Genomic DNA, 17,775 nt, shown 5'->3' with positions numbered 1-17,775 from the left:
GAAAAAAAATGTCACATTTTATTCTACCATTATTTCATGTTCTTCGTCTTCACTTTGATTATCAATCCATTCCTACAAATAAATAATATATTAAACAAATAAAATGAAACATGAATACATCATTTTTAAAGGTTCTTATATATATATATATATCTCTTATTATTATTATTTTTTTTTTGTTATTATATATATAATTTAATTTATTAAATATATATTTTTTTACATGAAAAGACTTCAAACTTTGATCCATTAAAATAGGATTATTACCATCTATAATGTATAAAAAAAAAAAATAAATTAAATTTTATAATATATATAAGTGTATATATATAATAATTTAGAATAAAAAAAAAAAAAAAAGATATTATAAATACCAATATTCTTATCCAAACCCTTATTTTCAGAAGTACTTTCTGTATTTAATCTTCCACTTTTCTTTATGAAGAGAGAAAAAAAAATATATATAGTGGTAATAATAAAATTTAGTAATTACACTTATATTCCAAAATAATTTTCATATATACCTCTACAGTTAGACACTGAACTTTCAAATCTTGCTTCCCATCATAAAAATATACTTCTAGTTTTTTATCATTTAGGACAATATCCTTAAAGCACTATAAAAAAATATATTTTTTTTTTGTATATATAATTTTTTGCTTTCTAATTTAATTATTATTTAAATTTAAAAATATGTATATTTCTTATTTTATTTTAAGAAAAAGAAGTTACAGATACTATCATTTCTGCTTCCTCTACTCCTTTAAACTTAACACAAACAATTCCATTGGGATGTTTCTTATAATAAGAAGAAAAAAAAAAAAATTATGGTGAAAATTTTTCATTTTTTTTTTATCTTTTTTCTTATTATTCATATATTATACCGGTATTGGGTAAACTTTATGAACAGGAACATATTTTTTTATTTCCTAAAAAAAGGTTTCAAAAAAAAAAGGACAAAAAATATAAAAAATTGAAAATATTATTATTATGAATTTATATGTATTTTAAAAATTTAATGAATACTGCTTCAATCAAATTTTTTATAAAATCATAAAAAGGATCTCCTTCATCATATTTCTATTTTTACGAAAAAAAAAAAAAAAAAAAAATTAAAATGAATAAATAAATAATATTTTCTATATAAATATTTTAAGTGTAACCTTTATGTATAATATATATATATATATTTTTATGTATTATTTACCATTGCATCTTCATATGAAAAAACGTTCCTAAAAATGACAATTTTTTTTTTGGTTCCAGTGTAATATTCTCCCCACTTTTGTAGCCTTAATTGTTCATATTTTGCAGCTTTGATTTTTTTTTTTTTTTTTAAAATTTCTTCCTTTGATATTTTAGCTACTTGCTTTTTTTTATTAAATTGGGCTTTTTCTACATGAATAATACAATCTTGACGAAAATAAAAATTATCAAAATACTTAATTGCTATATCAACACTTTGAGAATAAACATAAGTAATTAGTGCATCTCCTTTTATATTATTATTTTCATCGTAGTATATTTTTATTTTGGGTTCAGTACTTTCTGCATCAATTTTTATTATTCCTGCCTTTTTAAATACATTATGAATTTCTTCTTTAGTTACATCTTTAGGTAATCCAGTTATATAAATTGAACTATTTTTAATTTTTCTATCACATAAACCTTCTTCAATTTTTTTTTTTTTTCTTTCCAGATATTTTTTTTTTTTTTCTTTTTTTCTCAATTTTTCTAAGTCTAATGTGTTTGATGTAATTTTTTCATTTAAAATTTCATTTTTATTATTATTATTATCTTTAATATTATTAATATTAAAATTCTTGCTAGAACTACTATTTAAATATTCACTAGAATTATTTTCATTGCTTTCATTAATTAAATTAAAATTATTTTGAGAATTTATTAAATTATTTTCATCCTTATTCTTATTATATATATAATTTTTTAATATATTATCATTATATATATATTTCCAATTATTTTCTCCTTTTTTATATATAGGTGTCATTAAATTAATTCTATTTTCATTCCATAATTCAATTATTTGATCAAAATTATATGGCCCATATGAATTATTATTTACGTAAATTATCCATTCATTACTTGTATCATTTTTTTCTATATTACAATCCTTTTTATCATGTATTAAATTATTTTCTTCCTTATTTTGAGTTAAATTATTTGGTTCACTCATCTTTTTGTCATTTAATACATTTTCCTTTCCAATATTAAGTAAATCTGTATTGTCCTTAGTTATATGATGAGGTTTTGTTTCATTTACTTCTTTCATATTTTTTTTGTTTATTTCAAATATTTATTATATTTACAAATTCATTTTTTAGTTTAAAATAGGAATTTTGTAATTCTTCTAGGAAAACATAAATTTTTTTTTGACTAAAATTTTTTTTTTTTTTTTTTTTTTTTTTTTTTAATATTAAATGTATTTATATAAATATAATTTATTTTTTTTATGAAAATAAATTGAATATAAGAATAAAATATAATATTATCTCNCATTTTTTAGTTTAAAATAGGAATTTTGTAATTCTTCTAGGAAAACATAAATTTTTTTTTGACTAAAATTTTTTTTTTTTTTTTTTTTTTTTTTTTTTTTTTTAATATTAAATGTATTTATATAAATATAATTTATTTTTTTTATGAAAATAAATTGAATATAAGAATAAAATATAATATTATCTCATATATATTAAAATATTTATATATATGCTTGATTTCTTTATATGTTAATCATATTAATTTAAAAGTAACAAAGTAAATTTTTTGGGTAAATTGAAACAATCTTTATAAAAGCTGTAAACAAAAAAAGTAATATTGAAAGAAAATAAAAATATCTTGATATATTTAAATTTATAATGTATAAGATAAAAATGATCAAAAATATAGAAAAATTATAATAAAATTTTATGTATTTGATAAAAGTATGGGAAAATTTTAGATGTTAATTTTCTTAGAATGGAAAAAAAAAAAAGAAAAGATAAAATAACAAAGAATTTTATACATTATGCAGTTTAAATTTTAAAATATATAGATATAAAATTAATATAGTTAAAATATTAAGTGTATTTATATATATATATATTTAATGTATACAAATTAAAAGTATTAAATAAATGAATATATATAAAATTAAAATACTTGAAACAAAAAAATATTTTATTCTTAACACTATTATAATAATATAAAGAAAGATTGTTTAAATTTATATTAAAGTGTTTACATATTTTTCATACATCCCTTGAGAATATATATATATATATATATTTAAAAGTTTCTATTAATGAAGTATTTTTATATATTTTCAAATATTTTTTTTTTTTTTTTTTTAAAGTGGTTTATGCTATGTCTTGGAATGATTTCATCCATACAACTAGGAATATTATTTCAAAATCACCAAATAAAGTAATAAATATAAGGAAAAAAAAAAAAAAAAATAAAATAAATATATATAACAAAACACACTTAAAATATATTTAATGAAATATTCTTCATTATTAATGTAAATTTATTTTTTTTTTTTTTTTTTTAGACAAGATATGTTATAAAATTACATAGGCCATCTGAAACAATTATACTGAAAGTTACTGATAGTAAAAATGTAAAAAATCTTCTTTATAACTTAAATATAACATTTTTTTACTTTATTATATATATATATATATGTATATTTTTATTATATTAATATAGAGTATAATGTATAGATTAAGTAAAAGTGACAACTTAAAAAAATTAGAAGAATTAAATTCTCTTTTTTTAATATGGGGAACGAGTGAAAATCAGAATGAAACATTACCATTAAAACTTAATAGTAAAAATAAATATGCAAAATATATATGTGTGTATTATTAATATTATAAATTATTCTAATTTATTTTTATTTTTTTTATCAGAAACCATAGATAAAGCGTCTAATGATCAAAAAGTGAAAAAAGTTAAATAAAGCAAAAGAAATGTATAAAATATTAACAATAATTAAATCAATAAAGTATATATTTCTTTTTTATAATTTAAAAATAAAAAATATATATAGTACTAAGAGTTAAAATATAGTTGTTTTTTTATTGTTATATTTCTTAATTTCTTTTTTTTTGTGTGTGGAGGAAAATTAAATATAAATGGAATTTGATAAAAAAAGAGCATATATGCTTTCTTGAATTTAATAAAATGTAAAAATATTTTTTTTATTAAATAATATATATAATTTCATTAATAATATAAATTTTAAAATTTTTTATTTAAATGAGTTTAAATTTATTTATTCTTCATATTTTAAAAAAAATTAAGCTTAAATAAAAACATTAGTAATTTCAAATAAAAAAAAAAAATAAATAAATAAATATAAAAATTTCTTATTAATTAATAAAAAAAATAATAATAAAATAAATATGATAATCATTAATAAAAAATTAATAGGTTTAATTATAAAAACTTAGATTAATTTATTCCACTTAATATTTTATCATATTTTATGTTTTTTTCATATTTTATAAATTAACATATATCAAATAAGAAGTCAGTTGAGATATGTATTAAATTTATTTATTTTTTATTTTTTTTTTTCGGAAATTTTATGTATACAAAATGACAATATTTTTTATATAAAGAAATATTGGAAATATGAAAAAAAAATGTAAAAATTTTAAAATCTTAAAAAACCTTAAATTCCCTTAAGTATATTCATATGAAGTATCTATTTTCCTTTTTTATTTTACTTTTTCTCTAAATGTATAAAGTATTTATATATATTAATATTACTTTATTATTTTGATGTTTCAAAAAAAAATATTATATAAGAAAAATAATAATTATAATAATAATAATAACAAATAAAATAAATAAGAAAAAAAAAATTAAGTAAACAAATAAAGTTCCTTAAAAAGGCACATTAAATAGTAATTAAAACATTGAAAAAAGAATGATATTTTTAAATTAACGAAGATAAGAAAGTTGAGTTTTCCTTTACCAAATGAAATACTTTAAAAAAATAAAAAAAAAATTGAATATATCATTTAACAAAAATAAAAAAGTAAAATAATTTTTATATAATTGTTTTAATGAAAATATAAAAAAAAAAAAAATTAAAAATGTCTGATGATAAAGTTGAAAATGGAGCATATATCAATAACCCTGAGTTCCCATTTAAAAATTTAAATATAGAAAAAATTGAAAAAATAAGAAAAAGTACAAGTTTAAATAAAAAGGTTAGTAGTCAAAAAAATAAAAATAATGAAGATTCAGAAGAAAAAGAAAATATTTTTAAACAAACTAATATACAAAAGTTTCAAAGTTTATTAAGCAAAAAAGTAAATAAATCTAAAAATTTTATTGAAAGGAATATTGAAAAAATTGCAACATTAAGTAAAAAAAATGATATGTTTATAAAATCAAAAAAACCTTGTAATAGAAAACATATAATTGGCTACGATTTACAAAAAGATAATAAAAAAGATTTGAAAGATAAAATAGAAGGTGAAAAAAAATCCTTAAAAAATAGAAATATTTCAAACGATACAATAAACCAAAACATATTGATCAATATAAAAAATAAAAATATAACAAATGATATTAAAAAAAAAAATTTAGACAAAAAAATAGATAATGACGGAAATAATAAAAACAACATGATTGTGAATGAAAAAAAGATGAAAAAGCATTCTCACCTAAATTTTGAAAGATCTAAAAGTTTAAAAATAAAAAGCCAATATTTAAAAAATAGTAAAAATAATTCCACTTCAATTATTAGAAAGCATAAATCATTTTTAAATGAGGATATATTTAATAAAAATTATAAAAGTAAATTGAATTCTGATGAAATTAATAAGAAATCTTTAGAATATAACAAAAATGTTACTTATCTAAAAAAATATACCCAGAAAAGTATTCAAGACAAAAAAAATGAATTGAATAATATATTGGATAAAAAACATGAAATAACAAATAAAGATAATATAGAAGTATCAGAGGGTAAGTTAAAAAAAAATATTTTAAATGATAATACACATAAAAATGAGTATAGTATAAGTGATTATGATAATGATGAAAACATTTATGAAGAAGAGAAATTCAAGGAAAGTTTAAATTTTATAACTTCGTTTAATGAGAAAAGTGAAATAAAAGAAGAATCATTTAATGAAATGGAAAATAAATTGAAAAAATTAAAAATATTAGAAAATGAAAACGATAAAAGTGTATATGATAAAACAGAAAAAACACATAATGATAAAATTAACAAAAATGTTAATTCTTTAAGTTGCGATTTAATGAATAATAAATATGAAAGTATTTATATAAATGAAAATGAAAATAGTCAAATTAATTATAATAATGATTTTTATAATAATTCCTATAATAAAAACGAAGTACATAAATTAGAAAACAAAGATAAATTATATAATAATAATTTAAATTCTTCGATATTTACTAGTAATAGTGATATATATACAGATAAAAAAATAGCTTTACAAAAGTCTGTTAGCTTAAATGACAATTCATCTATTGATACATTAACTAATTATAGTTTAAAGAATATTAATGAATTTAAAATTGTAAACGAGAAAAAAAAATTAAAAAATAGATTAAGTAACAATTGTAGAAGTTTTAGTTATGATGTGGAAACGTTTAATAATAAAACAAACAAAATATTAACTCCTGATGAAATATATTTAAAAAATGTTAATAAAAAAATAGATGAAAACAGATTTTCAGATAAAATATATTTAAAAAAATTTCACGAAAGCATAAACAAAATTAAATCTTTAGATAAATTACTTTTAGAAAAATCGTCGGATATAAAAGACAAAAGAAAGGTTTCTAACAAAGTGCTTTTAAATAATATTCAGGAAAATAATAATAATTGTAACAAAGAAAATATTAAGGGTAAATTTAAAATATCAAATTATAAAAATTCCTTAAGTGATGATTTTGATTTGAAAGAAAGATCTATATCGAACATATGTTCTACTGAATATAAAAATAAAGTTTTTGATTCCAAAAGTATTAAGGAATCTAAAAAAGATTCGTTGATTAAATGTATGAATAACACATCTAAAATATTTGAAGAAAGTTTTAGTTTAAAACAAAATTATTTTAAAAATGTTATGAAAGATAGTAAAAAGGATTATGATGAATTAAAAAGTAAAAACAAAGAAAAAGAATATAGTGATGAATATAGTGATGAATATTGTGATGAAAATTGTGATGAAAATTGTGATGAAAATTGTGATGATTTGGGTGAAAGCGAAAATCACACAAAAATGTTAAATAAAGATAGTGAGATAACCAAAAATGATGTAAATAATGAAAAAATTCACAATTTATCACAATTAGATATATGTAACGAAAATATTAATTTAACTGATAATTTTTATGTAGAAAATTATCAAAATACAAGCGATTCTTCAAAAATAAATTATAATATGAAGAAATATAATAAATTTAAAAATTCACATAAAGAGATAGATTTTCAAAACAAAAATATGTTTAATAAAAAATATATAAATTCTAATTATTACGAAAATTCTCCCACTAAGACATCAGAAAATATTTCAGAAATCGGTAATATTGATTTTTATAAAAATAATTCTGAAAAAGAGAAAAACAAAGATGGAAAATACAAAGAAAAAAAAGAGAATGAAGATGAAAAAATACAATGTGAAATTGATAAAAAAGTAAAGAGTGACGAAATAAGTGAAAATAAAGAAAAAGAAAAAAAATTTGAAAGAATAAATGATGAAGGAGATGAATTATATGAAGAATATAAACAAAGAGAAAGAAAAGATATAAATATATGTGAAGATATAGAAGAAAAAGAAAAATATAAAGAGGAAGAGAAAGGAATAAAAAAAATAAATGAAGAAATAGAAGAGGAAGGTGAAGAATTAAAATATAATGAAATGTATCAGAATAATGTTGAAAAAGGGAAACAGTATAATGAAAATGAAGAAAATTATAATAGTAAAAAAGAACAGATTTGTAAGGAAAAAGAATGTGTAGTAGAATTTAATAAAAAATATTTTGATAAAAATAAAAAAATTGACATTTTAAGAAAGGAAAATGTTTATAGTTCTTTAGAAAATTCAAAGGAAGAAAACAGTTTTTCATTAGGAACAAAAGAAGATTCCACACGAAAAAATAAGTGTAATGTTTTAGATGAATTTAAAAATGTAAGTAATAATTCATATTCATATCAAGATGGTGAAAGCAAAAATAATTATAATTTAGAAAAAAATGAAATGAAAATAAACAATTTTGAAGAAGATAAAAATAAAGTTCTATATAGTTCTAATGATACATATAATACAGAAATAGTAAAAATATATAACAAAAAATTATCAAATGAAAATATCAATAGAAAACAAAATAAGATTATAAACAAAAAAATGATATTGAAAGAAATTTTTGGTTCTAATTATGAATCGAGCTTAAAAAACACTCTCAATGAATCTAGTAATAAGTTAGAGGATGAAGAAGAAGAGGAAGAAAAAGGAGTGGATATATATAAAAATGATGAGGAAGAGAACAACAAACTAAAAGTTGAAGAAAAAAGGAAACAACAAAAGGAAGATAAAGAATCAGAGGAGGAAAATGAAGAATATAAATATGAGAAAAAAAAAATGAAAGAAATAAAAAGTGACCAAAATATGGAAATAAATGAAAGTAAATATAATATTTTTACAAATAAATCTCTTTCAAAAGATATTAGTGAATTTTCAAGATCCTCTTATGATAAAACAAAAAATATAGACAAAAATTTTTATACTGATGAATTAGAAAATTGTGACGATTCCTTAATTAAAAGATATGAAGAAAACTCCTCTCCTTTGATTCTGTCTAAGCCTTTTTTTAATGATAAGACTAGTGAAAGTAGTTTTAACAAAAGTGTGATAAAAGAGGCAGAAAAAAATGAATTTTTAAATTTAAAAACTAATGATAATTTTTTAGGAAAAACAGAAATAAATGATTTAAGAAATTCATCAATATCCATGAAAATAAAAAGTGTTGATGACTCTTTATGTGAATACCCAAAAGATTACTTATCTAAAGAATACGTTAGTTTATCATTAAAAAAAAATAAAAGGAATTATAAAAATGATGAAGAAAGAATGAGTAAAATGAAAGAAAATAAGGTTGAAGAAACTATTGAAAAAGTGAATGAAGAAGAATTGAGTGGAAAAGAAGTGTATGAAGAAGAATTGAATAAAAAAGATGTGGATGAAGAAGAAGTTAATGAAAAAGATGTGGATGAAGAAGAAGTTAATGAAAAAGATGTGGATGAAGAAGAAGTTAATGAAAAAGATATGAAGGAAAATAAAACAAACAAAAATGAAATAAACAAAGAAGTTAGTGAAGAAAAAATGAGCGAAGACAAAACAGTCAAAGAATCTAATGAAAAAAAAATGAGCGAAGATGAAATAAACGAAATTAATAAAGAAAAAGTGGACGAAGTAGTTAATGTAGGTGTAAAGAAACAGATGGAGAAAGAAGAAATTTTAAAAAAAAAAAAAGATATCGATAAAAATGAGTATCAAAAATATGGATATAATTTTTCAGATGAATATGAATCTGAGTATTTAATAATAAACAATGAAAATGAAAATATAGAAAGTAAAAAAAAAGGAGAAATTAGAAATTATAACGGAGTGGAATTAGAGAATAATTCAAAACACTATGAATATGAAAACTCTACAGGAAAAAAGGAAAAAAAAAATTTATGCATTGACATTAGTACTGAACAATTAGAAAAATATAAAGAAGAAAATAAAAATATAAATAATTTTAATGATGATAACAATGAAATGAATAACAAAAAAAAGTATATGATGTCAAAATACATGAATAAAAATTTCCTAATATATAAAGATAGATTATTTTTTGAAAAAGAGGGTAAATTATATGATAAAAAGGCGTTAGATGTAAATCATGAAACCATACATAATTATGGTGATAAATTTAAAAATTATAAAGAAAATAAGTATATATATGATAAAGTAGGTGAAGATTATAATTGTTTAATTAAAAAGAAAAATTCCAAAAAAAATAGTTATATAGATTTATATGAAAATGTAAAAAATCATATGTTAAATGATAATAAAGATATAGAGAATAATATAAAAAGTAGGAAAGAGGATAGTTATTATTTTGATTATTTGAAATATAATAATTCAAAATATTATGATGATAAATATAATGATGTTAATATGGAAGAAAATGAATATACAATGAATAAAAGAAAAAGAAAAAATATATTTGAGCAGGATAGCATAATAGAAAATAAAAATGATAACAAACTTGATATACACTACAATAAAAATGAATATTCTGATGGAATAAATAAAAAGATTAAAAAAATAGAAAATATAAATAATAGTAATATATCTTATGACAATAGTGAAAGTTCTAAAGCGATGTTATTTCATAGTATTAATGAAACAACTAATAGTAGCAACACAGTAGTATCAAAAAGAAGTAAATATATTTTAAAGCAGTCTAATTGTTCGTCTAGTTATGATGATATTCCAATGTTTTTTAATTTTGTTAATTGTTGTTCTATAGTTTTAGGATCAGAAATAATATATGTAACTGATGAAACATATGGAAAATGTGAAAATATTTTAAAGGATAAACCATTTAATACAAATTTAGAAAAGGGATATTATGAAGATATTTCTAATGATTTGTATAGTGTATTAAATAATAATTTAAGTGTATATGTAAATAGTAGTAAATATTATGAAATAAAAAAAAGAGAAAATAATGAAAGCATTTTAGGTGATCTTTTTTTAAATTTTAACGAAGAAAACAATTTTGGAAATATTAATGAAAAATCAACGAATCCCTTAAATTATGAATGCCCTGGATGGTTAACCAAAAGAAGAATCAAAAAATATTTTGATTTTTGTGTAATAAAATTATGTAAACCTACATTAATTAAAGGAATAGATATTGACACTAATAACTTTTTAGGTAATTATGCACCATATGTTTCTATTGAAGGAGCATACATTGAAGATGATATTTTAATGGATTCATGTTCTTTTTCAAAATACGTTAATAAAATTAAATATGAATGCAAAAAAAAAAATGATTTATTATTTGAAAAAGATTTTTTTTATCAGAAAAATAATGAAAATGATAAAAAATTAAGTGAAAATTTGCAGGAAAATAATGATAACTTTGATGACAAAATAAGGAATAATCTATTCAAAAACAGAGAAGAAGTAGAAATAAAAATAGATGGAAAAACATATTTTAAAAGAAATAAGTACTTTTATGAGCCTATATTAATTAACATTATTGATAAATCGGATCAAGAATATGAAAAATATTTAGAAATTTTAAAACATAATAATGAATTCAAAAACACAAAAAGTAATACTAAATCTAATTCATTTGTCACAAATGGAAATGAATATCGTTACATAGATAACAAATTATATACATTAGTAGATGTAACAAAGGAAATAGCAAGTAAATATCCAGATGTTCACAATCATTTTTTAAAAAATCCCTATTTTTATTTAGATAAAAATAATAGTAACGATGTAAAAAATTACACACATTATAACAAAATTAATGAAAACAATAATGATTACATAAATAAAACACAAAATAATGACAATAAAGATAATGAAAAAAATGAAAAAGTTGTGAATAATGAAGATGATGATTTTTCTTTAATAAATAATTCATATAACTCCAATACATTATTTTTAGATAATGATTATTCAATTGAAAAGAAGATATATAATGATTTACATAAAAAATATCAATGGATATCAATATTAGAAGATGAAAGAATGAATCCAGGGTATAAAAATTATAACCACAATTGTTTTAACATAAATACATGTAATAAAATATTTACTCATTTAATTGTGTGTTTACTACCTGATGGTGGAATAAATAAATTAAGAGTTTATGGTGAGATTAAAATAAGTGATAAAGAAAAAAAAAAAAATTTTAAAAAAACTATTAATGTGTGTAATATATTAGATGGATCAAATATTGTTTATACTACTGATGAATTTTATGGAAAATCAGAAAATATATTAATTGATCAGAATTCTAATTATGTTATGGGTTGGCAAACAAGAAGATTAATAAATAGACCATTACGTTATGTCGAAAATTTAACATTAAGTAATATATCATCTATATTTTCTAATAATAATTATTGTATAATTAAATTAAGTTTTATTACTAAGATAAAATATATAGAAATAAATACAATATTTTATGAATATAATTTTCCTTTATGTGTGTCTATTGATTCTTGCTATTTAAAAGAAGTACATTCTGAAGAGAAAATAAAGCAAATAAAATTTTTTAATGAGAATATTCAAAGTATTCAATGGAAGGAATTATTACCACTATCATACATAAAAGGAAACCATATAAATTTTTTTACAATCAATAAAACATCAAACAAAATTCCTTTAAATGATATGGTTTCATCACATCTACGATTAAATATATATCCTGATGGGGGTATAAATACTATTAAAGCATATGGAACTGTAATTGAAATTTAAAAAAAAGAAAAAAAAATACACACAAATAAAAATAAATTTGAATAATTAAAACATATGATTAGCAATTTTATTTTTAATTCCTTTCATATACCTTAAGAAAATCATTTGTTTCTTATATTATTTATTTAAAAGATATATATATATATATATATATATATATATATATATATATATATATATATATATATATATATATATATATTTATTATTATTATTATTTTGAATTAAATTTATTATTTTTTTAATTTTTTTTAAATGATTTTTTAAGATAAATATATGTGAATCATTTGTTCTTTAACATTTTTTAAAAAAAAAAAAAAAAAAAATTTCCTTTTTCTATACAAAAAATTTATATAATTATTTATGTATTTTAGGTTTATTCCTTAAATTTAATTATTTCATTTCATTTTATTTTTTTATTCTAATTTTTTTTTAATTTTTTTTATAATTTTGAATTAATTTTACATTTCTTTTTTACCCTTGAACCAAGTATATATTTTTTTTATACTTTGTTATATTTTTTATATAAATATATATATTTTTATTATTCTCTTTCATTTTAATGCATAAAATAATATTCTTTTTTTACATGATGAATTAAATTTGTCAATTTATATACATTAAATAGAAATAAAAAGAGAAAAACAAAACAAAAAAAAAAAAAAATCTAAAATTATATAAAATTTAAATAACATAGGTTATCTTATACTATTTTAATTTACATTTTTCACTTTTTTCAAATATTTTTTTTTGAGGTTGAAAAAAAAAATAAAAGTAATACAAATGTAATGTAGAAAAGAGTTCTTCTGTTTTGTTTTCCTATTATTTTGAAGATTATGAAGAATTTACAATTTAAAAAGGAAAAAATAGTATAGATTTTATTAGTTATTTTTTTAAATTAACATATTTCAGACTTTAATTATTTAAATTTAAATCATAAAATAAGAACAAATAGTCATAAAAATATATCATTTTATAAGAATTTTAATTTTTTTTTTTTTTTTTATCTATTATTTATACATTATTTAATTATAAAAAATGACTAAAATTATATTAATATTTTTTCATATATTGGTTAACTTTTCTTTTTGTTTTAAAAATTTATTATATAACCAATCACTGAATATAGTAGCAAAAAGATGTCCTAACAGATGCAGGTCTTCACAAAAATTATACGAATCAAAGAATATAGATTTAGCAAATGATATTAAGGAAAACGATTTTATTCCAAATGTTAAAGTTATGGTAAAAATATTATCTATTTATAAAATATGTATTATATATATATATATATATATTTTTATATATATATTACTTTTATTCATTTTTTTTTTTTTTTTATATTCTTAGATTGACGTAAAAAATATAAATAATATACCAGAAACTAATGGAGAAAATAATTTTAAGGTTATTGATACACATGAATTATTTAAAAATAAAAAAATTTTATTGATTAGTTTACCAGGAGCATTTACACCTACATGTACATCTAAAATGATACCACAATATGAATATGAATATGAGTTTTTCATTAAAGAAAAAAAATTTGATGATATTTACTGTATTACTAATAATGATATATTTGTATTAAAAAGTTGGTTTAAAAATATGAATATTAAAAACATAAAATACATAAGTGATGGAAATAGTTCATTTACAGAAAGTATGAATATGCTCGTTGATAAATCGAATTTTTTTATGGGTATGAGACCATGGAGATTTGTTGCTATAATTGAACATAATATTTTAGTAAAAATGTTTCAAGAAAAAGATAAACAACATAATATACAATCAGATCCATATGAAATATCATCTGTTGATAATGTCAAACAGTTTTTAATGAATAATGAGCATTGAAAAATACTATGTAAATAAAGAAATAAAAACATTTTGATTTAGTATATAACCTTTAAAATTTTTTTAAAATAAATCCTAAATTTATTTATTGAATTAATTACACTTGATATAAATTAAATTTTAATTTTTTTAAAAATCCGTATTTCATTTTTTTACTATTAACTGATAATGGATTTTTTTTTTTTTTTTTTTTTTTTTTTTAATTGTTTTATTACTGAATATATATCAATATATGCACAATATAGGGAATCCAAAAGTAATATATATATATATATATATATATATATATATGTACTTCACATTTTATGCATTTTTAAGCTTTTTATCTTGATGTGTAATAATTTTAAAATTAAATTAAATATATATTATTAAATTATAGAATAATTATTTTTAATTAATTAAACATTTTCAAAAATTGTTATAAATGTTATAATTTTTTTTTTTTCTTTTTTTTTGTTATCTAATAATAGTTTCACGATCGAACATGTGAATATTTATCAAATATTTTAATATATTACAAACATAAATATATATATTTTTTTTTTAATTAGTTTTTTTTTTTTTTTATCTTTTTTAATAAACAATAACAAAAATTATAATTAAATATTTAGGTCTATATATAAAAAGATATAAATATAAAATAATAAAAATATAGAGTTATGTATATATATATATATATAAAATAATGTAAAAATATAATTTTCTTGACATAAAAAATATTATAAATGATTAATTTAAAAGAAGTATATACAAAAAATAAAAAATAAATATTTATGTAATGCTCATATTTTCTAATTCTTTGCAGTTATTTAAAATAATTCTATTAATATTATCTTCTTTAATTTTCTTTAATGTCTCAATATTTTTATTTTGAACTATTAGTTCATTTTCAATCTTTTGTTTTTCCTTTGATTTTACTTTATCAATGATAATTATATTATAGTTATCATCTTTTTCTAAAAATAAGCTTATTTCGTTATCAAAAGTATGCTTTCTCAAATCATAAGCATTCACATAATCTCCTGGTCTTAAATGTTTTGCATTGCAAGTTTTTGTTAATATAGTACTTCCATTAGATTCATCATATAATTCAACATAAGCATAAACAAGATTATCTAATTTTAATTTCCTTGAAGAAGATTTGCAACTTTTTGTATCTATAAGACTATCCGCAGTAATATCATAATCATCACTGATATCTTCTTGTATTTCATCAATATTACTAGAATTTTTTTTTTTTCTTTTTAAATTATTTTTTTTCTTGTCACTGTTATTACTATTACTGTTTCCGTTATTACAGGAATTATTATCATCTATATTATTTAAGTTTTTATTATTAATCTCCAAAGAGTTTTTTCCCTTTTTAGAATAATGATCATTATTAATATATTCTACATTAAGTATTAAAAATACTTTTGCATCTGCTTTGCTTAAAAGTGGAGTAAAAGGATACTTATTATATCTCTCTTGTGATATATGAACATTATTTAAAAAGCAAAATGGGTTAATTAAAATAATAAAAATAGAAACATGTATACATAAATAAAATAAGCTTTTAATTCCATATTTCACTGATAAATCTTTTGGAAAAAAAATTAAATCATATTTACATATTGGGCATATATCAATAGAAAAAGTATATAAATAATTATATGTATTATTACTGGCATCATGATTTATTAAATGTTTTGAATTTTTACATTTTGATATGGTTTTGCTTAAAATAAAGTCACAAAATTTTAATGCATCATTTCTTGATAAAAAATGGAAATCTAAACCATCAGGATTGGTAACAATATTAATTATATTTTCATTCATATTATACTTTAATAACAAACTCTCTAAAAATAATAAAGTCTTTTTATGATCTACCTTTTGTCTCACTGACACACATGTATTATAAGTATAAGGAGTATATTTTTTTTTACAATCATCACATTGTGTATATTTAATTACATAATGCAAAATTAACTCCATTTCACTAATAAAATTATTTAATAGTTCTTCTTGAACACTCAAATGAATTTTTATTCTTTTACTATGTGGTTCGGTATATAAAAATTTGGCATTTAAAATTTTCAGCTTTTTTAATTTATTAACTTTTTTTAAACATAATGCTAACAATTCTTTACTTTCTAATTCACAGTATACCCATTTATTATGTAAATATCTACGACATTCACGACAATAATATATTAAGTAAGTATCTTTGTTTATATTTACACTATTACTTTCTATATTTTGTAATAAACAATTATTACACATTTTTGAAGAATTTGCCTTTATACTATCTCCACATAAAATGCATGAAATAAAATGTAAATCTTTATTCTCTAAATTTTCTGTAAGATTTTTATTTACATAGTTTTTAACATTATTATTACTCAAATCTTTTTTATTTTCATGCATTGTATTTAGGATATCCACAAATGATGATGATAAATAATTGTTTAGGCTGTCATTATAAGATTTTTCAAAGTTAATATTATTCATTTCATTTTTTAATTGTTTTTCTTCATTTTTATTATCCTCGTCATTATTTTCATCTAATATATTTTTTATCTCATATTCATTTAAATTAATTTTGGAAACAGGTAAATTTTTATCATTATAAATGAATTCATGTTTATCACTTTTTTCGTATATTATATCATTCGAGTTATCTTTATATTCAAAATTAATACAATTATCATTACTTTTTAAAGTATCATTTTCTATATTGTTGTTATCACTATTAATAGCACTATTTTGATTGTTATTATTGTCATTCAAATCGGAAAAATTAAAATAATATTTTTTTCTCTCATTCACATTATTTATGTTATCACTATATTTATTAAATTTATTTTCTTTATAATCATTTTCCTCTTTTTTTATATATTTATTTTCATCTGCAAAACTTACTTTTTTAACAATTTTGTTTTTCAATTTGGTTTCACTGGAATTCTCTTGTAATGAAACATTTTTTATTGCTTCTATATTTTTCTTATCGTTATTTTCATATCCATTTTCCTCCTTTTTTACATTCATTTTTTTTTTTATTTATTAATTACATAAAGAAAAAAAAGGTTTAATATAATAAAATAAAATTATTAATGTATATAATAAATTACGTAAATGTTTGTATATACAATAAACATTGTTAATAGTTTCAGTTTAAATCTTTTAATTTATACTTTTTGAATTTTAATATTAAATTTTTAAAGATTTCTTTTAAATATTTAATGTTTATATTACATTATCATTTTTTTTTTTTTTTTTTTTTTTTTTAATATATACAAATTTTAATATTAAATATTTTGTTTTTATTATTTAATCAAAATTATTTACGACTCTATATTTTAAATTCATGGTACTAAATTTTTAA

General features: G+C 17.8%; 5 protein-coding genes across 5 annotated transcripts; 3 read left to right on the top strand and 2 right to left on the bottom strand.

The window, feature by feature from the left end:
- Window positions 1-18: 18 nt before the first annotated feature.
- PGAL8A_00096000 (RNA-binding protein, putative) lies at window positions 19-2,293 on the bottom strand (the record flags this gene model as incomplete). The annotated part of the gene is made up of 8 exons (XM_028672200.1): window positions 19-72; window positions 224-270; window positions 375-435; window positions 525-617; window positions 733-798; window positions 885-929; window positions 1,027-1,080; window positions 1,208-2,293. 8 exons carry the CDS (start codon window positions 2,291-2,293, stop codon window positions 19-21), a joined length of 1,506 nt encoding a protein of 501 aa, XP_028526076.1.
- A 1,070-nt stretch (window positions 2,294-3,363) lies between these two features.
- Window positions 3,364-3,961, top strand: PGAL8A_00095900 (signal recognition particle SRP9, putative; the record flags this gene model as incomplete). Its single annotated transcript, XM_028672187.1, has 4 exons — window positions 3,364-3,423; window positions 3,551-3,619; window positions 3,709-3,829; window positions 3,912-3,961. 4 exons carry the CDS (start codon window positions 3,364-3,366, stop codon window positions 3,959-3,961), a joined length of 300 nt encoding a protein of 99 aa, XP_028526075.1.
- A 1,144-nt stretch (window positions 3,962-5,105) lies between these two features.
- PGAL8A_00095800 (conserved Plasmodium protein, unknown function) lies at window positions 5,106-12,551 on the top strand (the record flags this gene model as incomplete). The annotated part of the gene is made up of 1 exon (XM_028672176.1): window positions 5,106-12,551. One exon carries the CDS (start codon window positions 5,106-5,108, stop codon window positions 12,549-12,551), a length of 7,446 nt encoding a protein of 2,481 aa, XP_028526074.1.
- Window positions 12,552-13,589: 1,038 nt separating this feature from the next.
- On the top strand, window positions 13,590-14,408 carry AOP (1-cys peroxiredoxin, putative; the record flags this gene model as incomplete). Its single annotated transcript, XM_028672165.1, has 2 exons — window positions 13,590-13,796; window positions 13,902-14,408. The coding sequence occupies 2 exons, from the start codon at window positions 13,590-13,592 to the stop codon at window positions 14,406-14,408; spliced, it is 714 nt and encodes a 237-aa protein (XP_028526073.1).
- Window positions 14,409-15,179: 771 nt separating this feature from the next.
- Window positions 15,180-17,438, bottom strand: NMD3 (60S ribosomal export protein NMD3, putative; the record flags this gene model as incomplete). The annotated part of the gene is made up of 1 exon (XM_028672154.1): window positions 15,180-17,438. The coding sequence occupies one exon, from the start codon at window positions 17,436-17,438 to the stop codon at window positions 15,180-15,182; it is 2,259 nt and encodes a 752-aa protein (XP_028526072.1).
- Window positions 17,439-17,775: the final 337 nt, after the last annotated feature.

Source organism: Plasmodium gallinaceum (assembly GCF_900005855.1).
Source record: "Plasmodium gallinaceum strain 8A genome assembly, contig: PGAL8A_v1_62, whole genome shotgun sequence".
NCBI classification, from domain to species: Eukaryota; Apicomplexa; class Aconoidasida; order Haemosporida; family Plasmodiidae; genus Plasmodium; species Plasmodium gallinaceum.
This window is presented reverse-complemented; position numbering and strand designations above follow the sequence as displayed.